Source organism: Medicago truncatula, chromosome 4 (assembly GCF_003473485.1).
Source record: "Medicago truncatula cultivar Jemalong A17 chromosome 4, MtrunA17r5.0-ANR, whole genome shotgun sequence".
Taxonomy (NCBI): domain Eukaryota; kingdom Viridiplantae; phylum Streptophyta; class Magnoliopsida; order Fabales; family Fabaceae; genus Medicago; species Medicago truncatula.
Genome location: NC_053045.1, coordinates 40,609,613 through 40,637,526, shown reverse-complemented (window position 1 = coordinate 40,637,526; position 27,914 = coordinate 40,609,613). Strand labels below are relative to the sequence as shown.

The 27,914-nt window shown below is 33.5% G+C and overlaps 4 protein-coding genes across 4 annotated transcripts; 2 read left to right on the top strand and 2 right to left on the bottom strand.

Moving 5' to 3' along the window:
* Positions 1 to 6,989, top strand: LOC11445960 (lecithin-cholesterol acyltransferase-like 4). The gene is made up of 11 exons (XM_003607829.4): positions 1 to 450; positions 869 to 960; positions 1,051 to 1,169; positions 1,676 to 1,811; positions 1,947 to 1,998; positions 2,811 to 2,911; positions 3,582 to 3,764; positions 4,997 to 5,154; positions 5,305 to 5,359; positions 5,873 to 5,926; positions 6,277 to 6,989. The coding sequence occupies exons 1-11, from the start codon at positions 204 to 206 to the stop codon at positions 6,694 to 6,696; spliced, it is 1,617 nt and encodes a 538-aa protein (XP_003607877.1). The 5' UTR covers positions 1 to 203; the 3' UTR covers positions 6,697 to 6,989.
* Positions 6,990 to 7,278: 289 nt separating this feature from the next.
* On the bottom strand, positions 7,279 to 8,894 carry LOC11444052 (protein PHLOEM PROTEIN 2-LIKE A1). Its single transcript, XM_003607828.4, has 3 exons — positions 8,472 to 8,894; positions 8,223 to 8,341; positions 7,279 to 7,841 (listed from the first exon to the last, which is right to left on the bottom strand). Exons 1-3 carry the CDS (start codon positions 8,856 to 8,858, stop codon positions 7,466 to 7,468), a joined length of 882 nt encoding a protein of 293 aa, XP_003607876.1. The 5' UTR covers positions 8,859 to 8,894; the 3' UTR covers positions 7,279 to 7,465.
* Positions 8,895 to 13,456: 4,562 nt separating this feature from the next.
* Positions 13,457 to 17,619, top strand: LOC11445082 (probable inorganic phosphate transporter 1-9). Its single transcript, XM_003607827.4, has 2 exons — positions 13,457 to 14,724; positions 16,497 to 17,619. The coding sequence occupies exons 1-2, from the start codon at positions 14,024 to 14,026 to the stop codon at positions 17,350 to 17,352; spliced, it is 1,557 nt and encodes a 518-aa protein (XP_003607875.1). The 5' UTR covers positions 13,457 to 14,023; the 3' UTR covers positions 17,353 to 17,619.
* Positions 17,620 to 19,349: 1,730 nt separating this feature from the next.
* On the bottom strand, positions 19,350 to 25,533 carry LOC11446324 (exocyst complex component EXO84C). Its single transcript, XM_003607825.4, has 7 exons — positions 25,294 to 25,533; positions 24,967 to 25,061; positions 22,426 to 23,458; positions 21,361 to 21,885; positions 20,706 to 20,894; positions 19,953 to 20,089; positions 19,350 to 19,851 (listed from the first exon to the last, which is right to left on the bottom strand). Exons 1-7 carry the CDS (start codon positions 25,387 to 25,389, stop codon positions 19,605 to 19,607), a joined length of 2,322 nt encoding a protein of 773 aa, XP_003607873.1. The 5' UTR covers positions 25,390 to 25,533; the 3' UTR covers positions 19,350 to 19,604.
* Positions 25,534 to 27,914: the final 2,381 nt, after the last annotated feature.

Here is a 27,914-nt window from a genome sequence, read left to right as displayed (position 1 = left end):
AATAAAACAAGTAAATGAAACGAGCGAAATTTACGTTGAAAGAACGACAGAATTGGCAATCACGCAAGCTCAAGTCTTATCCATTTCCGCTATCATCTTCTTCCTTCCTTCCTTCCTGGCGTACTCAACAACACGTCCCCAAATTCAAACCCTAATTCCCAATTCAAACATAAATTCATAGTAATTAGGGTTTCCATTTGTCGATGACGATGTTGTTGGAGGACGTCCTTCGATCCGTCGAGCTATGGTTGCGTCTCATTAAGAAACCCCAACCTCAAGCCTACGTTAACCCCAATCTCGACCCTGTTTTGTTGGTTCCTGGCGTTGGTGGCTCAATCCTTAACGCCGTGAATGAAAGCGATGGTAGCCAGGAACGTGTTTGGGTTCGTTTTCTCTCCGCTGAGTATAAGTTGAAAACTAAGCTTTGGTCACGTTATGATCCTTCTACTGGTAAAAAAAATTACTAATTCTAATTTCATTTCGTATGGGCTCAGCTTATTTCTATCTTTAATTCAATTATTTTGGTGACAAAAATTGATTTCTAGTGAATTGATTATGTATTAAATTGAGTTGAAATGAATTGATTTGTGTTTGGATACATTAATTGAACAATAAAATTGAGTTTAAAAACAATTCTAGAATTAGAAGCTACAATTGATAGCTTCAACTTGAATTAATTGTTTAGGACTTTAGGCAAAATCAATTCTGCTTAAAAGCAACCAATCATGGCAAAATCAATTCTAAACAAGTAGAACCAATTTTGGCTTCCTCAAAAAGTGGAACCAAACATACTCTTGTGTTGTTTTACCTTGAATAGTTGTGACAAGAAGGGGTGTATGACATATGTGATAATGTTTATTGCGACCAGGAAAAACTGTAACACTGGATCAAAAATCAAGAATTGTGGTTCCTGAAGATAGGCATGGACTCCATGCAATTGATGTTTTAGATCCTGATTTGGTATGCCTTTTTTTGATCTAGTTGTGTGAACTGCGTTGCTGATGGCAGAAGAATTGAATGTTGTAATAATGTATACATTTTGTGATTCAGGTAATTGGAAGTGAGGCTGTATATTATTTCCACGATATGATAGTTCAAATGCAGAAATGGGGGTATCAAGAGGGAAAGACACTTTTTGGCTTTGGGTATGATTTTCGTCAAAGCAATAGGTAACTAACTAATTCTAAACAAAACAGTTTAGTGATAGTGATTTGATCTAACTTGAAAAATGAGTCAATTCCCTTCTCATTACTAACCCAACCCAAGTTAATGAGCGTAGTAAATTTTCAGACACTACACTCTTCAGATTTGTACATTTTATGAGATTATTTCTTTTCACCATTCTGCAGGAAAAAGTAGATTCTGTCTAATCTCATTTTAATAATAGACTTTGTTGTTAGTAATATTTGTCTTTGTGTATATTTGTCTTTGTGATTATTTTGACGAAATGAACAGTTTTCTCTGGAAGCCATTATGTGAAAAATAAGCATTGCCTAAAGTAACTCAACTGTGAAAATAATTTAATCTGAATTGCTGTCTCCGAATTGTATATTTTTTTGCTGTTAGCATCCCATTGATATGATTTCTCACAATCCAAAAGATAAAGGTCTCAAACCAATTTTTGCTCTTCAGCAAAGTTGATTTTCTGAGAAATGTTCTGTTTATTTTCATTCAGGTTGCAGGAAACAATGGATCGGTTTGCTGAAAAATTAGAATTAATTTATAATGCTGCTGGAGGGAAAAAGATAGACCTCATAAGTCATTCTATGGGTGGTCTTTTGGTGAAATGTTTCATGACCCTGCATAGTGATGTAATACATCCACTTTCCAAATCTGTTTTACTTTAAGTTGTAGTTTCCTTTAACCTTGTCATTTTTATCCATCAAAATTTTTGAATTTTTTTCGCTGTTGATATGTGAATTCCGCAATTTTGTTGTCGTTTGCAGATATTTGAGAAATATGTTAAGAATTGGATTGCAATTTGTGCACCATTCCAGGGTAAGTAATTCTGTTCTATATTTGCTCAGAAGTATAATATTTGACGGAGATGATTCTTCTAGCACCTCAATGCAATTTTTAAAGCTGGGACTGTTGGAAATTTGTTTTCCTTGTTTAACCTTTTTGGATAAGGCAATATCTATCAACTATATAGAGTTTAGAGTAACTAGTTGATGCACAAAAATATGCATTTAAGGAGGAATTTTGAAATGTCATATGCAAAATAAAAAAGAATGGGAGATGTAAGTTATGCATGGTGTTGTGCATTTCTTGGTGAAAGAGATCATTAAGCAAAAACCAAATTTTGAAGTGATAGGCGCAGTGGTTTTACCACCATGTCTCTTGATGGTGACCTAAATGTGACTGAATTTTATAGTTTAAACAACGATGTCACCATGTCTCTTGATGGTGACCTAAATGTGACTGAACTTTTTAGTTTAAACAACGATGTATGGTTAATTTGATTGATTCTTTGGTTGCCTTTTTTAGAAAATACATATCTTTTAGTCGACACCTGGTTTAACTCATTGTTTTTTCTCTTCCTGGGCTGTGTCATCCAGCAGTATTGATATTGCTCTGCAACCATGTATCTTCTTTGTCTTAGCCCTATATATGTTGGGCTTGTATCTTTTCACATTATTCAATTCTTTTTCGAATAATTTCAGTTAAGAAACTTCAGATCCTCCCTGATTTTACAGCCTTTCATGTATTGGTTTCTATATCATCTGTGTTTTAGCAGATAGCTAGAAGTTTATTAAAATCTTGTTTACCATTGGAAATGCATCATCATGCAGCTATACATTGTTATGCAGGTGCACCTGGATGTACCAATTCTACCTTTTTAAATGGAATGTCCTTTGTGGAAGGATGGGAGCAAAACTTTTTTATTTCCAAATGGAGCATGCACCAGTTGGTACAGATCAATCATTTTGGCTTTCTGAATTTGTGTTTTGAGTTCACTAATTAGTTCAAACAACCCCCTATTACGGGGAGTGGGGACTTCTCAGAGTCGTCCCACCTTTCTCTTTTGGTATATCATTATTATCTATAATATATGTTGGATACAGATATTTGAGGCAGCTGAGTATTATAGTTGTTTTCATTTTCCTGAGTTTATTTGATCGTCTCAGTAGTTTATCCTTTAGTGATATAGTTGTGCAGATATATGAAGTGTTATTAGTCAGTATGAAGAAATAAGAAAATATTGATGAAGTCTTCTGTAAACCATTGACAAAAAGCTAAAATGACTAAATGATAATCAAAATTCACAATCATGCATTTGATATTTATGTCTATATAAAAAGAAAAATAGTATGCAGTGGTGTAGTACCTAAGAAAAAAATATAAAATAGTTTTAGCTGCTATTATTTATAGTTTTAAAGTTGTTATTATATCAATTGAATTGCATTTTCATGTATACTTGATTTTGTTTGCATGATTTTTATTTTCTATGTATTGTTTGATGCTGTTTTTTTTTATGTGTGCATTTGGGTATGAACTTATGATGCATTTGTACTTTTTCTTTTGGTATTTAGTTGCCTTAATTTCAGATTTATTTATTGAAGCTTGTTCCAATGTCACAGCTGATTGAATGTCCATCAATATATGAACTGATGGCTTGTCCTAATTTTCATTGGAAACACGTTCCTCTTCTGGAATTGTGGCGTGAGAGACTTCATGAGGATGGGAAATCTCATGTTATTCTGGAGTCATATCCGCCACGTGATAGCATTGAGATTTTCAAGCAAGCTCTTGTTAACAACAAAGTGAGTTGCAGATAGTTAAATCTTAAATATGTTTTTGTCCCTGGAAATGTTCTAGTTTTTTGTTAGAGCGTAATTTTTGTTGCCGTTGTAGTCCTTGAAGCATAGGAAAATATGTTTTTGTTCCTTGTTCTGTTGATTTATGTCCCTGTAATGTTTACTCACGGTGGTCACAGTCCTCTCCCTGTGATATGTGGACCATATTATTTGTCCTTGGAACATGGATGGTAGAAAGATTAATTCCAACAAGAACAAAGATTATACGAACCAAACCCAAAGTAACAAGTACAAAAAGAAACATCCTAATATTTTACATTTTAGGGACTAAAACCAAAAACAAATACGGAAACCAAGAGTGGTTACTGGTATATTCACTGGGACAGAAAATGTCTATTTAAGCTAATTTGAGTGTCATCTACATTTTCGAATGTATCATAGTTTCACGACTTGATTGTCAGAACGCTTTACAAACATTTCCTTTTCCCTATCTTGAGCTGAACATGGAACTTCACTTACTGTATTTATTCTCGTGGTTTAAACATTATTTTTTGGACGGGTGGGGGAAAGGAGGAGGTTTCATATGCTTGAAATAGATAGCGGAAATTAATGATTTTTTCAAATTCCAATATGCTACAGCGTCACTATTTGACAATATTTTGTAGTAAATAGTGTATCACAATAATAGCCGCTATTTGACAGCTTGAAATACATTAATATGTTTGAGATACACATGTTGCTATTCAAGATAAAGTTATCTATTGGTGTGTTTGCTTTAAGGTTTATAAAATTATTCCTAGAAATGTGAGATTGGAAATACGTAATTCACATGTTTGTTTCAAGTTTTAAAAAATTATTCTCCGGTATTTTTTATTCCAAGAAATGTTATTTACACATTATTTCTCCACTTTTTATTCCCATGCTTAAGAGTGGGAATCTAACATTCCCATGGGAATAAATATTAACTAACTATAACTTCCCACTACCACTCACATTCATTTGTATTTTGTTTTTGTTTTTGTTATATTTTTTAAATTAAACAAATTTTAAAAACATTCGTGGGAAATATAATTTTTTTACCATACACATGAGTAGGAATGTTATTCCTCGGAACCATAAAAAGAATGTAATTTCAAGTTATGAAACAAACACACCCCAGGCTATTCACTTTTTTTCTTTTTGAAAGAAATAGGATATTTACTTGTATGTATCTTAATTTAGATTGGTGTGATATCCAGGTTAATCATGAAGGGGAGGAATTGCCTCTGCCCTTCAACTCGCATATTTTTGAATGGGCAAACAAAACAAGGGAGATCCTATCTTCTGCCAAACTTCCGTCGGGTGTTAAATTTTACAATATTTATGGGACCAATCTTGCGACGCCTCATAGTATTTGGTATTGTCTCTATCAATTCTTTGGGTTATACCATGGTTACACTAGAAATGTGTATCAATTATATTTAGAATGGTCTAGTACATGCACGTAGGTATTTAGTATTCCTTTTAATATATGTGACCCTCACTTTACATTACAAATATTCCTCAGCTATGGAAATGCGGACAAGCCTGTCTCAGATCTGCAAGAGTTACGGTATTTGCAGGTAGATTTGTAATTGTTTCAATTTCCAAATATATTTTTACCGGTGCATCTTACAAATCAAAGTATAGGTAAAAAGTTGTATTGCAAATTAGGGGAATCAGTACCATGTCCACCAAACCATATGGCTTTTGGCTATGGTTGTATTGTATATATGGTACTGATTCCCCTAATTTGCATATGCGGCTTTTTGTGTATATTAATGTGATGATTTTGTAAATTTTGAAGTTCTTTTAAAGCCTTCTAAACATGCTTGAATTCGCAACGTGGCTAGCTCTTCTGCTGCCTAAGCATAAATCAGTAATTATATCAACCCACATCTCTTCCCTTTGTTTTATCTTCCATTTTGTATCAATTTATTTAGATATATCATTAACACACGCATAGGGTCCCCCCCTCTGTGTTTAAGTGCATATTTTACTTTATTGTATATCATGTTAAATCTGTGTAAGCTGCCCCCCACAGGCAATTTCCTTTCCTTAAGTTGCAGGGTCTGACATTATTTTTATATATTCAGGCCAGATATGTGTGCGTTGATGGTGATGGAACAGTTCCAGTAGAGTCCGCTAAGGTTTGCCCACTCTCTTCATATCTTTATGCAATCTGTGATTTATTGGATCTAAGTTTACCATGAAAGGCCTTCTTACATCTCCAACGTTGTACAATTTTTCTTGATACTCTACTGATTAAGTTATTTCCCCAATTGAAGAAAGAATCAGGCCAAACTCTTCGTATAATAATCTCTGTATATGTTGTTTTACAAGCTATTTTGTGGAGCTTATGCTACCGAGTCTCATTATAGATGTTATAAGCTATTTTGGGGTCCGTTGGTTTCAGTTTTTTTTTTTAAATTCATTTTTTGTCATTTTTAAGTGTTTGTTTAGGATTTTTGAAAAATCATTTTTCTGGCTATATATGCAGGCTGATGGGTTCAATGCGGAGGAGAGGGTTGGAATACCAGGTGAACATCGGGGTATACTTTGTGAGCCTCATCTATTCAGGATTCTCAAGCACTGGCTGAAGGCAGGAGACCCTGATCCCTTTTACAATCCTCTCAATGATTATGTGATTCTACCTACTGCTTTTGAAATGGAGAGACATAAAGAGAAGGGTCTAGAAGTAGCATCCCTGAAAGAGGAATGGGAAATCATTTCCAAAGACCAAGATGGCCAAAGCAATACCGGTGATAATAAAATGACTTTGAGCTCGATATCAGTTTCTCAAGAAGGAGCCAATAAATCCCATTCTGAGGCTCATGCTACTGTCTTTGTTCACACCGACAATGACGGTAAGCAGCACATTGAACTGAATGCCGTAGCTGTTTCAGTTGATGCATTATGAATCATTTTGTTGAAGTGTGAGTGAATATGGTGGGGATACTTGTTGTATATTTGATTGTGGGTGACATCTCTGTGTATATATATAAGGACATTCACACGATGCTGCGCCGCCATATTCCTCCATGTTCTATGTTGTATAATATGATGTCAGTTGTGATAAAATAATACCATCTCTGACATTCTTATTTATCCGACTTTGTAAAGAGTGTGGCGTGCTGTTAATATTTGTACCAGCTATGTACAAAGTTCATTTGAAAAATTACTATTTTTTAGCCTCGCAACTTTTAACGTTAATACCTTTTATGTTTCTCTCTGGTATGTTTTTATTTGTCCCAAGTCCTATTGAAGAACAATCAGACCTGGGTGGAAAATGAGGATCTGGAACTCGGACTTGATAAACATAATTCAGTCCCTTGATAATGATCAGGGTAGACGGTTTTAATTTTAATTTTTTAAATAGGATTGAAGCAGTTTTAATGTAAGAATAACTTATTTCAATAGAGACAATAGTTATATGTAATTTTGTAATATAAAATTAGCAGATAAGAGAATAATAATAATAACAGAAAATGGAACAATGACACAATATATAATATGTTGGGACAGCAAATATATTATTGAGTTTATGAAATTTATAAGAGGCAATTAGCTCTGCTGTGTCAAACATGGATCACCACACCTTCATATTATGAATTACACAGACAGACTCTTCATGGTGATTTGTTTCTTCTATTTATTTATTATAAATGGAAACAAGTTTTTTTCACACATTACGTAAATATCTTTGGTTTGATAGCAATGCCTTTGATGACAAGCCCTTGTTTCCACATACCACCTTCATATTCAAACATTGATATCTCCATCTCACCACCATCTTTTTCAGATACTACAAACTCACCAACTGGAACCTCTATCCACCGTGCCCTTAACTTTTCCATTAAATTTTCCTTGTGTTGTTGCTTCTTTCCTCCTGGAAGAACAAGTCTAACATTTACTGGAAGTTCCCAACCCTGAGCTGGATCTTTCAACATTATAATAAATGAAACTTGATATAGAATTCCTGGTGAAAGCTTCCTTGTGTCGAATTTTCCATGAACTTCTAGCCAACATACTCTCTTCAGTTCAGCCACCTCAGTCGTCCCCTCACTGCAAAACATAGCTTGATCTAATTAGGACTAAAAATCATGTGACATGAGTATGCTACAAAATTGTTAGATTCATTTTAACCATACCAAGTCCTAGATAGTATTAGCTTGTAATTCATAGATGTTTCTTGGTAAAATTAGTGACTACTTCAAATATTTATATAGTTTAGGGACTAAATTGAAGACGGAGTGATAGTTTATGTACCGAATTGATGGTTTATTCTATTTTTTCTAAGTTATATACAAAGGAAAAATTAGACAATAGATGCTCCTAATGACTTCAACATCAACAGAGTAAAGAAAATGAAGTTGGAATTATATGCAATCACTGGGATTAAATTGTTGATATAGTAGGAAAACAAAATGATATAAGGATATGTACCTAACATCTTTTTGCTGTATCCATTTCCAATAATTTGGATCTTCTGCCCAGGTGATTGAGAGTGCTCTTGCATACAACATGAAACAGTTGGCTTTGGAGTTCTTCTCTACCCAATATTTCTAAAAACAACGATAATCATTAAAATTTGTTCAATATATAAAAAAAAATCTTCAATTAGAATTAGCTTAAACTTGCAAATAACTAAATTCAATTGCTCGTTCATAAGAAACTGAATGATATTGAACTTGCCTTAGTCTTATGATGTAAGAACACTCCAGCATATAGCTGATCACACATCTTTTCCCTTGAAGATTTATCAACCGGTGAATCTGCATCCTTCAATATGTGCTCATAGTTGTGTGACAAACTTAGTTCTTTGATCAAAGGTTTGGTTGCTGATTGAGTCTCATCGCATTTTACAACTGTGGAGTTTTGTACCGCCTTCTTGCTGGAGGGTGATTTTGTGTGATATTGAGGAGACAACAACAGATTTTCCCTTCTCGAAGGTAATCGTAATTCTTCCTTATTGGTTGGTTCATTTTGTCGGTGTTGGTGTGGCTGTAACTGTGAATGTTGATGTGTTTGTTGTGGCTGTGATTGTGGTGGTTGCTCTAGCTCTGATAGAGAAGCCCCCATTTCACTTCATATGCTATATGTTGTGCTCATTCATGCATGCTTTCTTTTCTTTATATACAAAACAATAATATTACTTTAGAAAGGAATATTAATATGTATATATTCTCTATAACTCGATTCAGACCGTAAGTTGATGGTGGAGAATATTTGTCTGTTCAAAATAACTTTCATGTTGTGCATTAGTTGAGCGGTTAGCAAATGATAACGTTCATGTCTTAACAATGATGCTTGTCTATCTCTTATGCTCCTTGCACTTTTTCTGCTTTAGAATCAAATTGTATTTGGAATAACATTTACAACGAAAGACTAAAGGAGAATAAAAAAAAATTGGAGAATCTAAATTGTATATTGTTGACATTTTTTGGAGTAAATTTGGAGTACTCGAAGTTGGACTCCTCACTATCTAATGGAACATTAAATTTTTTGAAAATTATGGTGAGTGTATTCCATATGAAACATTGAACTTTTTGTTAGAGGTTTCGACGGTATGAATCATATTTTGTATGATCACAAAAGGGAGATTGAGCTTTTCTTTTATGAATAGGTGGTAAATAAGCAAAAGATCATTGTATTGGACATGGTGGAAACTTCCATTTCGAGACAACTACTGACTCATGATATTTAGCATTTTTTGTGTTGGTAAAAGATTGGCAGATAAGATCAACATCGAGATCAGTTAACCAATCGTCATCAAATACATAATGACCTTCGAGAGGGAGATCAAAGATTTCAGAGATCATCTCTCATGAAAATCTTACAAGCAATGGTTGAAGAAAATATTGTTTGGTTGTATCATATCATTACCACTTTTCAAATGAATATAACTTAATGCTCAGAAATCTTTTTGGATATGAAGATATAATCAAGGTTTCACAAAAATGAAAGTTCAAAAGTTTAAGTGAGAAAGTGATATTTGATCTTAGAATATTTGAATATGAAAGTTGCTTAATGTTGTTTAGATGTCAAATGTATTTATAGAGGTCGTAGAAAACGTCCTTGAAGTTCCAAATATTTGAAATTTAACAAGTGTAATTGATTACATGGAGTTGGTAATGGGTTACAACCTTTAGGTAATCGATTACATGATTTCGAAAATCAATTTTCCAACATTTTTCAAAACTTGCTTCATACAGACTCTTATATTTTACTTAGAAAATGATTTGTGATAAAGTTCAAATGAATTTCTGAGCATTCTAAGTTATATAGATGTTGAAAGTAATAAATCAAAGATAAAGATCATACTTACAATGACTCACACTTAATAATCTAAAAGTCTTCATCTTCATCTTGTGCCTCCATAATTATTTTCTTTTGTGATGTGAATTTGTTATCATCAAAACCCAGTCAAGTCTAAGAAGGAAAAAAAAAATCACGATCTCCCCCTTTTTGATGATGACAACCCATATCATTTTGACAATGTTTAATCAAATGAAACTTCCCCTATCTTGTATATCTTCCCATTTGTTTTGCAATTGGATAATCTGAAACAATTTAAGCACAAAATACAAGTATACACTTTCTCCCCCTTTTGACATCATCAAAAGAAGAAAAAATGAGTAAAATTCAAAGAGTTGTGATATAAGAGAAATAACAAATTTTATGTAAAAAATAAAATAAAATATCTTCTTCACAATGATTTGATGTTAATGTTCTCGGAACTTGATTTGAATTTATATCATTGTAAACTACTATATGTTTTAAAAAATAGGGGATAAAAATTTGTCATTAATAAATATCTACATGGTTTTTAAAAAATATTTAAGATCCGCAACAAGCACGGTTCAAATATTAGACGGATTTTTGCATATAAAATAAACAAATCTACCACTCATAGTAGTGAGGAATTGCTCCATGCATATCAAATGTATGTGCAACCTTTTACCATATGAAATATGCTTGCAAATTTTTATATCTAATTTCTAATTGTAAAAAAAAAAATCTAATTGTAACATAAAAATGTATTTAATTTCTAATAAAAAAATTCAATTTTAAAAATTTATTCTATCAATCTTTTAATTAAAATATTAATAAAACCCATGAAATATTCGAGTATTGCCTATAGTACAGTTAGTATTCTAGCAAATCTTGTTTAGTTAGTTGAAATATACCTATTTCGTTGACATACCATAACCTTAAATGCCATAATTTAGTTTTGATATGAGTGTTTTGACCGACTATAAATGTACAATCAATAATAATATAACTATATAAAATGTATAAACCACACTTTCATAGACCTTTATCAATTATCAATGCACCATGCAAATTTTTTAATATGTTATGTTGAATTTTAGAGCAATGGTCTAACCCATCAAACATGTTTATATGGAAATTAAATTCTACTTTTAAAAAACATACCTTACATTGTTTAAAAGAAATTCAAAGTTATCAAACATCTTTAAACATATTGAACCTATTGGAATTTACAGTTTTATCCTTTCTGACGTGAACGAATCAATCTTCTTTCAACTCTAGAGTCTCAAAATATTCATTTCTTAAACACGTGTGATAAAAGCAATCCAATTCCAAACCCATGATTCAACTCTTTTTCGATTTTCAACTAGTCACCCTTAGTGCACCAACACTAAGGTAATCGCAACTTAATAGAAAGAATTATCATTGACCCCTTTTTAGGACAATCCTTCTTGAAGTTCCCTATCTTTTAAAAAATGAGCATTTGTGTAATTATTCTTATCAAACCCCTTTGACTTTGAGTTAGACCTAGATTTTTTTAATTTATCAGATCCTAACTCAGGTTTAAATTTCTTGAAAGCTCCTCCTACCGATAAACTTAAACCAAGCTCAATTTCTTCAACTTTAACCATGTTGAATGATTACTACAGCATCACATACACACAATTACAACCCTCCTTAACTATGTTACAAGTTCACCTTCTCGCCTTATATTTCTATCTTTAAATTTTTCCTTTTTTCTGCCTTCTTTAAGTCAAACTAAATACATTTCAAAAATTCATAAAAGTATATAAAAAAAATTGGTACTATAAAGTTATAAATATTTAACATATAAAAGATAAAAAGTGTGGGGCAACGTTAACTATTTGCAATGTGTACTGTTGCAGATTTTATCTTCTTATATTTACCGATTCAAACTCTTATGTACCAATATGAGAAATTTGATATGATAAAAAATTTAAAACTTGTAACTATTTTTAAAATGTAAACATTTATGTAGCGTTTCTATTAAAAAAAAATTATATGTTGAACTCAGTTAACAATTTGCATCGCGCTCGTTGCAGATTTTATGGGTTTGTATATGCCGAAGAAAACTTTTATGTACCAATATGAGATCGATATGATAAAATTTTGAAATATATTGATTATTTTCAAAATATAAACATTATTGTAGTGTTTATATTAAATATGTTTTTACTTTATATGAGAAACTCCGTTAAATATATGCATCACGTTCGTTGCGAATTTTATGTGTTTATATATGCAGAAACAAATTTTTAAATACCAATATTAGAATGTCGATATGATAAAGTTTTGATTATTCATGATTATTTTAAAAATATCAACATTAATTTAGTGATTTAATTAAAAAAAATATATTTCATATGCAAAACACCATTAAATATTTGCACCATACTCGTTGTGCTTTTTATGTGTTTATATATGTTGAAGTAAATTTTTATGTACTGATATGAGAAAGTTGATATACGATAACATTTTGAAAACTATTGACTATTTTCAAAATTTCAACATTAATGTAGTTTTTCTATTAAATATTTTTTTATTTTATATACAAATTAGTGAGATTAAGTGATTAACAAATGACATACTATCCTTCAAAAAAAAATGATTATGGTATTAAGAACACTCTTAATTTTGAATAGACAAAAAGAAAGGGGAGAAGTGGCTCGGAAATGCATCGAGCAAAAAGAGGAAGAAGAGATAAAGAGTTCTCAATAACTCAATAGAACTCTTTGATGTATCTTTTAAACTAAGTAGAGTCTTCTATTTATATAGAGATTTCGTAACTAAATTTAGTAAAAATTATGGTAACAATTTGACCAGTTCAAGGACTCTTATCGATAAGGTCGAAAAGAAACTAACCCAAAAAAACTGGAGAAAACAAACTAATTGAATATGAATGGAAAAAATATTAAAAACTTGAATTTTCAATCTTATCACAACCAACATAAATTATAATTATAGGAAATGGTATGCACAAATAAAAAATAACAATAATTATTATTTTTATCATTACTGATACTTCAAAAAATTAAATACTATAACACAAAAAGTAATACGTGTGTTCACTCCGCACTCTATTTTTTTAATTCATACAACAATAGTTAAAGTCTTGTAACTTAGGTTTTTAATATCCCAACCTTCCAATTTACTCATAATTTCATGTCAATGTTCCAAAAAAAAAACATATATAAAATAAAATAAAAAACGCAGTGTAGGCTTCAACTTCTGCTACACAAAAATGTGGAAGACATCATAGCTGCACTCTTTTGCGGAGCAATTTTAGGATAAATTGGGAATATGCAGCAGCTATCATTACCAACCTTTGCAGATGACGTAGTACAGTAGCAATATAATACTATCATAATAATGTAATATAATGGGTTTAAAATGTACAATGAGATGAAATTGATTCGCATCTTTAGTGGAATAACGCGTACACTCATAAGTTTGACTAAAACCCAATTGGTTCTCCCCAAAATTATTACACAACAACATTTTGTACCAACCTTATAGCTAAGTCGTTTGTCACTAACAACAAAATTTTCCACCCCAATTCTCACGTTTCCTTCAATAAATACAATCCACAAGCACACAAATTTGAAACTTCCATGCTACAATGCAAATTAGCCTCTTGTACATTATCTACTCATATATTTAACAATATATTCCTATTTCCTTCATTAGCAATTAGCCATAGCACAAAATTATAAGCCAGTCCATGGGCTGCACATTTAGTGTATAAATAAAAAAATTATTTATGATCGTGATCAGAGCGCTGCCACTTGACATGTAACCACAATTGAGGTAGGTTGTATCAACCATATTTGACCGTGATTTTCTTTTGTGCGAAGAATCATGACACGAAAACTATCATAACCGCGACCACAATTTAGCACATAACTTATTGAAAGTGTGCAGCTAGCAATATCAAGTTTCAAAATCAGAAAATGGCAAGAGGATTGAAGGTTCTATCAGCCCTTGACTCAGCAAAAACACAATACTACCATTTCAAGGCCATCATCATAGCAGGAATGGGACTTTTCACTGACTCTTATGACCTTTTTTCCATCACACTCATCACAAAGATGCTAGGAAGAATATACTACTCCGACCACCAAGAAATCCGTCAAGTCAACCCGGTCGTGGTCTCAGCCCTTGTCTCCGTTGCACTCCTAGGAACCGCCTTCGGTCAGCTCCTATTCGGACGCCTCGGAGACCTAAAAGGCCGGCGCCACGTCTACGGTATCGCCTTATTATTGATGCTAACAAGCTCTCTAGCTTCTGGCTTCTCCATCTGTACAACAAAGAGAGCTTGTGTTTTACTATCTCTTGGTTTCTTTAGATTCTTCTTAGGGCTTGGAATTGGTGGTGATTATCCTTTATCTTCTACCATTATGTCTGAGTTTGCTAATAAAAGGACAAGAGGTTCTTTTATAGCTGCGGTTTTTTCTATGCAAGGGTTTGGTATATTGGCTAGTGCAACTGTTACTATGGTGGTTTGCTTGGTATTTCGCAGCGGTTCGAAGCCGGCAACGGCTTTTGATGTGCCGCCGGAGGCTGACGTTGCATGGAGGTTGATATTGATGATTGGTTCAGTTCCAGCTGCATTGACTTATTATTGGCGTATGATGATGCCAGAAACTGCCAGGTAGTTTCTTGCCCCTCTCTACTTCATATTTAACTCATATCTGGTTGGGTAACCTTCAAGCAAAATTCATTTAAAATTAAAAAATGTTAAGTAGTGCTCCGGAGGGACTAGTTAAGGAAACAGACACTAATTAAGAAGACTCTTTAAAATTATATCTCCAATCAAACTTCAACGGTATTATTGTGTTTTTATTTTTATTTTTTTGGAAAGTTCTAGGTACATTGTACTTTTGAAATTTATATTTATTTTAAAACAACAAGATATAAAAATTAAAAAAAATAGGATAGCAAGTGTTCACTTTTTTTATTGGAACCTATCTTGTTTTTTTTGTTACCTACATTTGGTTTCCGATCGAACCCAAATATCTTGTTAAGATGCTTAACGGTCGATATTACGATGTTGCCTGTAAGATTAAAAGAGAGAAAATTTTGCATTTTTCTAATTTAACTATTTACAATTGACTGCATATTAAAAGTAGTTATGATTCAAATTGTTACGTGACTCGTTCATCGTTCTTTTGAAAGTTAAATATATTTTTTTATCCTTATAAAATTTTAAAATTTTAGTTTTGGTTTTATCTGTACAAAAATTCTTAAACTGTCTCCACAAACGAAGTGTCTCTAAAATTTTTGGTAGCATTCCACGAAGACATCAATATATTTTGATTTTTATAGAGACTAAATTTCTTTATAAAAACTAAAAACAAATTTTTAAATTTTACAGGACTAAAAACATTTAACCTTTCTCTTAAATAATGCATTTTGTGGAGATAAAATCTTGTTACCGTGCTGTGCAGTACTACCGTACCTATGACTTTCTTATTTGGGTCCATTTGAAATGGACATTTATTGGATATTTAAATTCAAATGAAAATAATGGTATTAATTAAACGTATTGGCAAATGATGAGAAAACTGAATGACAGAGACACAAATTAATGTTTAGCCTAGTTGAATTTCAATTTTATAATATACTCATCGATCAGTCCTTGTCTTGAGCCTTCAAGTAAGTTTAACCATTTAATTAACAATGTTTAGTCAAAGAAGGAATGGAATAGAAAGGAACCATCCACGTGGGTTTGCTTTGTTTGCTCAATAAATTCCTTGCGTCATGTGGTTTAAGTTTTCTAGTTATATATCACAAGTGATCGATTGTTAAACTAAATTAGAGAAAACAAAGCATTTTAGAGTAACCAATAAGAGAATGTCAATAATTAGTATACAAAATGCAAGGCTGGTTAATTTAAAGGGGTGGAAGTGAGGCTTATTCTACTCGTGGTTCTTGCCGTTTGATATTGAAATAAATAACATTATCTTGTTACTAGCAAAGATGAAAAGCACTCCAATTTCTTTTCTTTTTTTTAAATGAAGTGGTAAACACAGTTTAAAACTCACGCACACATTTGAGAGTTTCCGAATTCGAACTCGTATTAAGGTATTTCAATCTAACAATATTGATATTGTCAGTTGCGTTAGGTCTACAAACAAAAACACTCCGATTTATTTCGATAGTAAGTGTGAAGTCTAACTTTGTTGATGCTAATTTATGTTAAAGAATTCAGTTGATCATCTTTAGTGGAGTCTTTCATTCATCATGCATTTTTTCGTGTATAAGAGTTGAATTCAAAACCTTATCTGAATTTGGTTCCACTTAGCCGAACATATATAGTACTTCAATTTAAATTGAATAGTGTGTTATGCTCAAATTCATTGCATTTTTAATGTTCATGGCTTTGACAAACAATTTAATAACGTACTATGGTGTGTGCATTAGGTATACAGCATTAGTGGAACAAAATGTGTTGCAAGCTGCAAAAGACATGGAGAAAGTACTAGATGTCTCAATGAGCCAAATAACCGAAGAGCATCCATTACCACCAGCCACAAATGTTGCCTACCCTCTTCTTTCAAGAGAATTCTTGTGGCGACACGGTCGCGATCTTTTCGCATGTTCTGCTAATTGGTTTCTCTTAGACATAGTGTTCTACAGCCAAGTTCTATTCCAAAGTGAAATATACAAACGATACCTCAACGAAAAAGATGATGAAGATGTGTATCAAGAGGCTTTCCATCTTGCAAGAATCCAAGCCATTCTTGCTGTTTGCTCCACCATTCCCGGCTACTTCTTCACCGTCTACTTCATCGATCGTGTGGGAAGAGTTAAAATCCAAATGATGGGTTTTTTCTTCATGGCAGTGTCATTTTTTGCTTTAGGGTTTCCCTATTACTCTCATTGGACCAAAGGAGAAAATCATGATAACAAAGGTTTCATGGTTATCTATGGTCTTGCTTTCTTCTTTGCAAATTTTGGACCTAACACTACCACCTTTATTGTCCCAGCTGAACTCTTTCCAGCTAGGTTCAGGTCAACATGTCATGGTATTTCTGGGGCTGTTGGTAAGGTTGGTGCAATCATTGGATCTGTTGGATTTCTTTGGGCATCACATAAAGAGAAGGAGGAAGGATATCCTAAGGGGATTGGAATGAAAGCCTCACTTATCATTCTTGGAGGGGTGTGCATAGTGGGAATGTTTGTTACTTACTTTTTCACCAAGGAAACCATGGGAAGGTCTTTGGAAGAGAATGAGGATGAGCAGTCTCATCATGCAGAAGAATATAACGATCTTTGATTCATGTGTGCATGTGTGTGTCATGTGTTTGTGCGTGTATATAATGTATCTCAAGTATTAGTCAAACAAAAATGTTGGCCTAGTGGTAAAAATCTACTTGTTGCCGGTTTTGAATAAAGTTATTAGAAGTATCCAAGTAAGATTGTTTTAAAGGTGTCAAGTGAGAGAATTTGATTTTGTCAAAAAAAAAAATGAGAGAATTTGATAGAATGGTCAATGTTATGTAACATTTTTTTGAGAGAAAACAAACTTATATCATTTCATTAATCAAAGTATTTTCAATACAATCTGGTATTTCAAATAGAACCTGAAGACTAGTTGACAATAAGGCCGTCTTAGCTAATTTATGAGCAATCTCATTTGCTTGTCTCCGTACAAACTCAACAGTCGAGTTTTCATAATAATGTCTAAAGAGAGTTTTACAATTTTGGATAATGATACCAAATTCGGTAACATCATGTCGAGAAGATAAAAAACTATCCACCACTCTCTTCGCATCCATCTCAAAGTCAATAGATCCCAAGTTGAGCTCATGCACCCACTCTAGTGTTGAAATCAACCCAAAAGCTTCTCCAATATGAACTTCACATATGGGACTAAACCAATCAGTTTTGGTAAGGACAAAAGTACCATGTTCATCTCTAATACTCATATCTAATCCAATCTTGTTCAGGTGCTTCAAAAAGGATGCATCAATATTGCATTTGTATCTACCAGCATTTGAAAAGTGCAGAACCAGGATAAAACTTTTAATACATAATCAAGCAAAATCTAAAAAAAAAAATACACAGGCCATTTTCTACAATGTTGTGGAAGGAATTCGGGGCATTGATGCAACATCCATTCTGAAACGTTGATCTTGGTTAAAATGTGATCAATGAAAAAAAGATGCACCACGCCCTAATGAAAAAAAGAAATTCGATGGGAACTTGACAATTATTAAACCATTCACAATACCGACATGATTTTTTCTGTCGCGGTAAATAGCATCTCTTTTCCAAATTATGGCATCTTTATATGCACGAATTAGTATCCTCTCAAGTAGGAATTTTTTTTTAGGAAATAACATTGAAATCCATGACATCTTTAGTGACTTTATATGCACGGATTTGTATCCATTCAAAAAATGTGGAAATATATACCATTGAAGTGTAAAAATGAAATAATATTAGAACTTTAAAAAAAAACAAATAAAAAGGAAGAAAAGTTTTTTTTTTTTTTTAAGAAGTTAAATTAGCCCACTTAAATTGACACCGAAGAAAATCGAACCTGAGACCTCAAGGAGGAGCAGGAAGAAAAGTTATTTAAGGGTTGAAACGTGAAAATTAAGAAAAACACGAGAGGAGACGGGAGAGAATTGTACACAAGTCCTAGCTCAACTAGCAAAATGCTAAAATTGTTAGGCCAGACACTCTGATCAGACTCAAATCCTGGCTATGTGTGTGAATTTCCAATAATTATTGTCATTTCATTTATCTACCAAAAAATAAAAAGATTTCCTTGTATGCACCAACACCATCCCAGTCAAATTATTTGGATAAAAGATTTATTGGTCGGAAGATTAGATCTCCATGATCTAGTGTTTGTGAAATGAGTGTCTGTTAAGAACCTTTCTTTTGGTATAAGAAGAATTTCCACAGTTGGGCAGAATTCAATATACAGATGAACAGTTAATTGAAAGATTGAGACAGAATAAAAGAGAAGTCTCTCCCTCTAAAAGTTTCCCCTTCTACAATAGGGTCGCTACTCTATTCACAAATTTTACATTGTTCAAAAGATACTATCTACCCTTTGTGTTCTCTTATTTATACACACACTCCCTATAACAACCTCAACTAACTAAATAACTAACTTCTAATAACAACTCTTATAACGACTCTAAATTTCTCTTTATCCTATAATCCTAACAATGTCAGTGACAGTGTAATCGCGTGAAATTAACTGGAAAGAAAATTTGGTATTCATGCCATTTATTTGTTTAAAGATTCATTGATCAATTGAACAATAATACTAAAAATAGGGGAAGATTCAAACAAAATATACAAATAAATATGGATTTGTGATTACTCTCCAGTTCACAATGATCTGATTCCAAAGGGAATCTTGCTATCCTAGCAAGTTTACAGACATGTCTAATAATACATTATATACTTAATATAAGATAACGAGCAGATATTGCAAATTTGATATCTAGGACCAGTGCAGCTTTCTCCATATCTAAACTTACTCTATTTTAAAGCTACCAGAAAAACTCAATTATCAGGATCAGACAAGTTAGAGGGGCTGTCAAGTTCTGCCATGCTGGCAGAAGCAAAAGATTCTGTAGAGTCCATCGTAGACAGGGAAGAAACAGTGTCTGAGTCTGAGTCAACTTCATCGTGAACAATGATGTGATCTTCATCAATATCAGATGTCTCTGACCCTGATGCCCCCCCAAGCAAGAGCTTGTTTATTGCCGACTTTGCAGTTTCGACAAACCATTCATCCGCAGGAAGTGCACTAAAATGTCAAATCGTTGAGGTCAGAATTCAGCGAAGAAATACAGCTGAGGGTAAGGATTGCAAAACAAGAATCAATGCCGCAGAAATGAATGATAATACCTTTGTGGGTTTATCCCCCTAGCAGAGAAGGTCCGGATGGCACGAGCAATAATAGCGGATGCTATCTGATGAACATGTCGAGATGGATATCCCGCAAATCGTGCGATTTCAACCGTAAAGTGCATATCGAGAATCAGCTGCAACACAAAAAGTCAGCTATGGTTCAGAAAACATAGAAAAAACATATCTCCGAAATTTACCAAACTACCCTGATAAGAGCGTGATTATCTTAAATTTCTAATGACATTCAACAGTGATGATAGCATAATACTGCATGTGTTTCTCATATAAAGTACTCAATTTTACATCATGACACTAGACACAAAAATCAAAGATATGAAATGCTTAATATTTTTAGTTGTGGTTGATGAAAAAAGTGTCAATGAAATCAGAGACTAACCATAGCACTTATTTATGGGACAGGCCCAAAAAAGAATTACTTATAGGACAAGCCCAAAAAAGAATTACAATTGTTAGAAAATATGGATTTAACTGGGCTTGTACAGAATGAAGCATGAAGGCTGTGTTGGATAAACATTTAAAACCTAACTATATGCATCAATTATAAGACTTTTTCATGTCTGATTGTTCAGTGTTCCCAAAAGCCAAAATGCATTTTTGCAGTCGAAGGAAACTATTTTAAAACTCAGGTTGCATTTGAATTATTGAACTTGGACCTGAAAGTATTCAAATTACCAGTAACTTGAAATAATATGAAATATGGAGGAGTTATCTAAGTAGAGTAGACAGTACCTGATGCAAACCAAGCGGCAGTAGAGGAACTGAATTATCCTCCAAGACACCCCAGAATTCTTGCTCGTCAGATAACCACATGACAACAGTCTCTGTTAACCTAGCAAGCAAAATTTTCTGTATTTTCTCTTTCCCAAGTAACACATCTCCAGCCACAATTGCTAATTGCTGCAGCTTTGAAAATAATGCCTGCAGATATAGTTACACCGGTCAGTACTAAAATACGCACACACATACAAGCAATGCTAATGAGTATCCTAAGGACATTGTTTAACAAGTATAAAAAAGTAAGTCCTTATAGGAAGTTTGTATTCAATACATTGGAAAGAGATATGCTTGGTTTTTCAAGGAATGATTTCTTTAATTGGAATTCTAAACCAATGCCCTTAGAAAAATAGAGAGAGATACAAAGGCACACTAAGAGCGGTTAAATGGAAAAATGCAAGAAAATAGTAAGCCAATATTACCAACATTGTCAATCAGAAACTCAATTTCCAATAATGATTGAAAACACAAGCAACCAACAGCTAAAATTACCAAAGAATAAAACAGAACATGGAAACAAAAAGGGACTGCCAAAACAACAAAAAAGAAACAAATCATTATAGAAGAAGAACAAGGGGCAGCAGCAAAATCAGAGAATAAGAATGATGACCTGAAATGGAAGTGAAGGCAGTGGGCCAGAATCCCAGTCAAGATCCTCTTTGTTATCACTCAAGTAAATATCTGCATTCAATCGGGTGTTGCCCTCTCTTGAATAGATGAAACTCAAAACATACTGCCGACAGAAGTGATCTCGAAGCTTGTCAAAAGAATGCTGAAGCTGTTTCCTCCACTCCTTTAATTCTACACTAGCATTTGTGTTGAACCCTACAATCTCCATGAGCCCACTATTTGGTTCTTTACTTTCATTTTGCAGCATCCATGTTGATAATACCGCATTTGGTAACAGTTCATCCAGTATGGTAAACGCTATTCCTAATATTGCAAGTTGTTCCGAGTCTGTCTCGGCTCTGAAAGGCACGGCCTCTTTAAGCTCTGGAAGATTGTCATCATCGGAAGGACCTGGCAGTGCTTTGATAAGAACATCCATGTACTTATCAAATAGTTGTAAGATTCTACCTAGTACATTTCCTCCAAAGTGCAAAACAGCCATTGGTGTAAGCTGTTCCAATATCTCCTGTAGTTTGTACAAATACACTTTCGATGTTATGGCAAGCCAAAGCAAAATTAGAAGCAAGATCATTCATTTGCACTCATTGAAAGCACGTGAAAGTTAATATATAACAGAAAATTATGCATAAATGTTGCACTATAATTAGCTATAGTTACACATCAACTGACAACACTACACATACTTTGTTCCAAAGCAGAACAAGATAAGCACGGCTATCAAGGAACATTTGCTATAGGTAAAAACCCGATATGCATCTTGAAGACCTTACTTAATAATTTACCTACCAACAAATTTATTAATTTTTCTTTCTCACCAGCATGCTGTGCTCTCAAACTACTTATATTTCCAGGATAAATGTTTTCAAACGACAGAAAGAGCAAAAGGAGGAAAAAAGTTCAAAGCCAAAGCTGTTTTATCAAAGTTGATTTTTCTTCTCCTGGCTACGAAAGTTTACATGATTCCATCAACCAAAAGAATGTGCAGGCAATGCATCAACTATTGTTCTTTTGATGATAGCCATATCATATGATGAACTTTACTTACTTCAACTATGTGCATAAATCGCATTCCACTCTCAACAAGCATGCTATTGGATGTAGTTGCAATTGCAGAAAGTGAAGAGGCAAACTGTGGTGACAATGGTAAGCATTCAGCCGATTCTGCCATGTCAAGAACTACTCTTCTAGCACGTCTAAAATTAGATTCTAAAACTTCTTCAACAGAAGGACGCAGTAGCACCAATAGTAATTTAGACATTTTTAATCCCTGTGGCTCCAAAATTGAGCAGTATTTCAGACTAGCCTGAATGCAGATGCTAGCAGAACGTAAGGCAGACACAGTCTCAGATGATGGTGCATTCTCTTTCACCAATCGTACAAAATATTCAATTTCCCACTCAGCCCACTGAACAATTCTGTTGGTATAAACAGGATTATCTCCAAAAATCAAACCAGATTCTTTTATTGTCATTGAAATTACAGAGAAAATCATCTTAGACAATGTAAAAGGAAATGTTTCAGGACAGAAAGAACTTGATGGAAGCAACGCCTCAATTCGTTTTTGGAGGTGAGACCCGTAAAATTTCAGCATTAGTTGATGTGCTACGGGACCTTTCCCGAGTTTTATCAAACCATCTAAGGCCTTCTTAAGCTCAGGAAAACTAACAGAAGGTTGCTCGGCAATTCCAACTAGCTGGTCTTCAAGCACTGCCTTTCTTTCTATGAGAGCAGACTTATATGCGGAACCTTCATCTGAAGAGTTATTCCCTGAGACTTTCAACTCTGCAGAATTTTTTTCTTCAGCATCTAACGCCTCTAATGCTTCTTCAAACTTGTGCTCGGCCAGAAGTACATCAATGTTTTCCAAGAATAGAGTTTTCTGATCACTTCTCTCATTGGATAAAGGCTCAAGAAGCTCATGTTCATGCTGAATTTCATCATCGTTGCTTGACTGATTCCACTTATCTAATTCATGGCAGACACCAGTCATTAAATCCTTTACAAGAATATCTTGAGCTGAGATATGCTTTTGCAGATCAATAAGTTCATGCTTTACCTCCACAGCTTCTTCAGATATCCTACAAGATCAAGAACAATTAAACAAAATTATGCAACGTAGAGGAAACTGTTTTGATACAAGAGTGTTTTAATTTACAGTTCATGTTTCAAACTTTTTAAAAGTATTAAATTAGTAACCATGCATAATCCATTCAACTAACAGCTCAAGCTTTGGGGAAGCTTGGTTTTCTGACCAAGTGGTGGGCTTTTGCTTCGGGCACACTTCAATCCCCCCAAAATACTTTTGTGTTTTAGTATAGGGATGTGTTGAAGATACTAAAGTATAACTATCTTACTGGATATATCATGAGGTTAGGCTTTTATATGATTAGTTCAATGTTGTCAATCACGGAAATAGTTGTTTGTTTGAATTCCGCTATGCTACTGTGCTATAGTGCCGCTATTTGACAACACTGTACTAAATAATGTATCGTGGAACAATAGCTGTTTGTACGAATTCTGCTAAGCTATAACCACTATTTGACAACACTAGATTAGTTCTTGACAGAGTTAAACAAATAAAAATACTACCAGCGTGTTCCTAAGGTTCCTATATAGTATCCCACTATCCCTGCTATAGAAGCCTTTAACAAGCTATGCTTGCAACAGGAATGGGTGTCGTGACAGTGAAGAAAATTGCAAATAGACCAGATTGGTATTCGTGAGTATTAGCATATAAGAAAATATCTTATAATGTCTATGATAATATGTTGGAGTATCTTTGTATATCTCATGCGAGCAGTTTCTAGTCTTAGACTATCTCTTAAGGTTAGTTTCTATATTACTTGGTTGTTATTATGATTTGCTTCTTATATTCTAAGAGGTATCGCCAAAGAAAATGAAATTGTTTAGTGTCTAGCAGTATCGTCAATGGGGGGTGGTGGAATGCCAAAAACCTGTCATATAAACACGCAATTGCAGCCTATGGTGCCGCGGCGCCGCCATTGTGGCATCCCTTCACAAATTGCTATGGTGGTTGTCGAAAAAACCGCCATGGTGGCAATGTGGCATGGCCGCCCTTTTAACAGCACCGGTGTCTGTTTAGTATAGCAGTAAAAATGAGGTGAAAAAATCAAGGATAAACTTTCAATACAACTTTATTAATTACTTATTCGCAAATATTTTACCCCCATTTTTACCGCTGTACCAAAATGACCATTAAAATGTTGACTACATTTTCCCCTTACTAGAGACAGCCGTTAAAGGTATGTTAGACAGGTATGGCCAAACGGTAATAACTCAGATAACCAATAACCAGTGTGTACAGGCACCGGTTCAGAAACCAATAAAATACACCATTTTCATTAATTAAAATAAAAATGGTCTCATATCCATACCCAGTACCTATGTAAACATACTCGTATCATATCAGTGCAATATAGACAAAATGTAAACAAATATATATACAGGTTGCATCCTTTCTGGATAACTTTGAAGAATTATGATAGGAAATGCATGCTATCTTAATAAGGAAAAACGGGAGAACAGAAAGGAGTGGGAAAATTTTAAGTTAGATGATATATGTTACCTCAAGAAAGCCAAGAACTTTGAGTGCATATTGCCACATAAGTTCTCCACAGAATCCTTTAGATCTAAGAGTTCACAGCAAAGCTTTCTAATTCCCTGAAATCAATAACAAGTTTTAGCATCAATATCATCTAAAGATTCATACAAAAAAAAGATAATGAAAATGAAAATGAAGATAACCCATTTTTCTATTTTCTCTTTACTTATACAAAAAAAAAAAAAAAAAAAAAAAAAAAAAAAAAAAACAAATTAAAAATGGAAAGTGAAAGAACATCGTTAAAAGGCATTGATAGTTAATAATGGTGAAATGAAAAAGGAAAAAGCGAACCTTTTCAGTTTGAGACTGATAGAGCGAATCAACCTTAGATTGGGGAATAATGCTTTCAATGGAAGGGAAGTCATCTTCTTCCTCGCTACTTTCCATCTTGCTCAATTCACAGAAGCAATGAGTAGTTGTTGAAAGCTCGCTCGGAGAGGATGTGAAACTGAACACTAACAGAATGGACCAACAACAATGCACACTTTGGAAAATGGGTCTTCAAGAGTGTGTAGTCAACATTTTGATGGTCTAAACAAAAAGAAGTGACAACTTTTTTTATGATAATTTTATATTTCATATTTATATTATATTTTTATTTTTATTTTTATTTTATTATTTTGGTTTTCATGTCAATATATACTTTTTTTTATAAGAAAAAATGGAATATATTAATAAATTGAACTCTACACCAGCATAAGAAGTATTAGTAGGGATGGCAATGGGTACCCAATGGGTAGGGTACTACAATGTCCGTCCCCATACCCGCATTTATAAAAAATATCCGTACCCGTGCCCGTACCCTCGTGGGCAACAACTTTAGTCCCCTTCCCCATACCCTATGGGTACTTAGGTACCCATACCCGCACCCATTACCCGCACTTTAACTATGGAAAAACAAAAAAAAACATCACAAATGAAATAAAACTACGATCCCATTTTTTAAAATTAACTCATAAAATAATATGAACCGTGGTATTTAGTCAAATAGAAAACATCCGAAATATTCCTAAAAAATTATACACCGGCATGATGGAGTTGATATTGTATTAAGTAGTTGTTTGGTTTAAGTTTAGGTTTAGGCTTAAATAGCTAATAAATAAATTAATTAATGATACATAAAAAATAAATAAATAATTTATGATATTATATAAATATGTATATGCGGGTATGCGGGTCTGGGCAGTATAGTACCCTTACCCGTGCCCATACCCATTTAATTTTGTGGGTATTACCCGTACCCGTGCCCAGATCCATAAAAGCGGGGTTTTACCCTATCCATTGTGGGTATTTTTTGCGGGTATCCATTGGGTCTGGGTCCAATTGCCATCCCTAAGTATTAGGCTAGGACTCGAGAAGTTACAATGGCAATAAAAGATGAACCATGACTAACTTACAAGAAACACTAGCTAGAATCATGGTAAAACACAACATGGGATTAGTCCATCACTGATAAAAATCAAAATTTAAAGTATTGATTTTGCTTGTAATCGTTTGAAAGATGAGAGCTTCGTGTTATCCATCTTCTGAAAGAAAATTTCTAACATATTGTTTTATAGAATGTGGTCAATAATGTCAAAAGCAGAGGAGGGAATTAGCAGCTGAGGGTAAAGGGTTGAAGACAAATTTTGGAGGGAAAAAATATGAGATGATCAATGAAATAGCAAATATCAAGAGAGTGGTTCACACTTTAAAGGGGACAACATTACAAATAACGACACACGATTAAACGATGAAATAGCTGTTAAATGAAAGATTTCAGTGCTCGAATATCCGCCAACACAAATCATTAATTATACAAACATTAGAGGATGACAATGATTGCTAGTCAACCAATCATCTCAAATTATTTTCAAATTGCTTTAACGAGCGAGAGTCAAGGGCATAAAAAATAGGGTTCGTCAAAGATACTCATTTTCACGTGGCGGTCATTACAAGCTCAATCTACCACTGCCTTAATACTTGGCATCTTTTAAGTGTTCAAGCCTTTCTTGAAAGAGATGCTCATATGTTCTGGTTAGCTCGGTTGGCATTGTACTACATCTTAAAATTAATTTTATAATTCTCCGCATCAAATATTTTATATGCATATGAAAGTATATGTCTGAGCTTTTATTTTTTGAAGAAGAGGTTAAACTAGTCTACCTAAATTGATACTGAAGATAATCGAATATGAGATTTTGACGAAAAATACGCATCAAAGTCTCAAGTCAACACCACCCGCACCAACTCAAATGGGTTTGCGTGTGTCTTTTAACACGATTCATCAAATGACTTAGTGCATTCTAAAAATGATTATGCTGCAATGTATATGACGAGACAATATTTTACATAACAAACAAAAATAATTTTCAACTTAAATCAACAATGAAGATTACATGGCTATACATACTCCATAGAGAATAGAGATACCATGACTTGTTTAGAGAGGTGTTATTAAAATATGGAGAATGTTAAACGGTGTTTATTGAGTAATGGTTAAACAAATAAAATAAGTAATTTTTTATTAAAAAAATGATGTAATTATTACTTATTCAAAAGTTAAAATTTATATTTTTAAGATAAAATTTTGTTTATAGGTTTCTTAACCATTACCCCAGATACACTTGACAAGACCCTTAATATACTAGAGATGATAATGAATTGCATTAATTGTCTGTATGCATTTGATCTTTCAGTACTTTTTCTATCCTTTGATCTTTCGGTACTATTTTTATCAAGTAAATCATCAACTTGGTTCCTGAATTTGCACTGATCGGTCAAATTCGTCCTTCAATTTAACGAAATATCAAAATAGTGCCTGAATTTGTAAAATGTTCGTCAATTTTGTCCCTCCGTCCAAATGGAGGGTTAACGGTGCTGACGTGGTCGTTAACCTCTCACATGTCAGATGCCACGTAAGCAAGGACTAA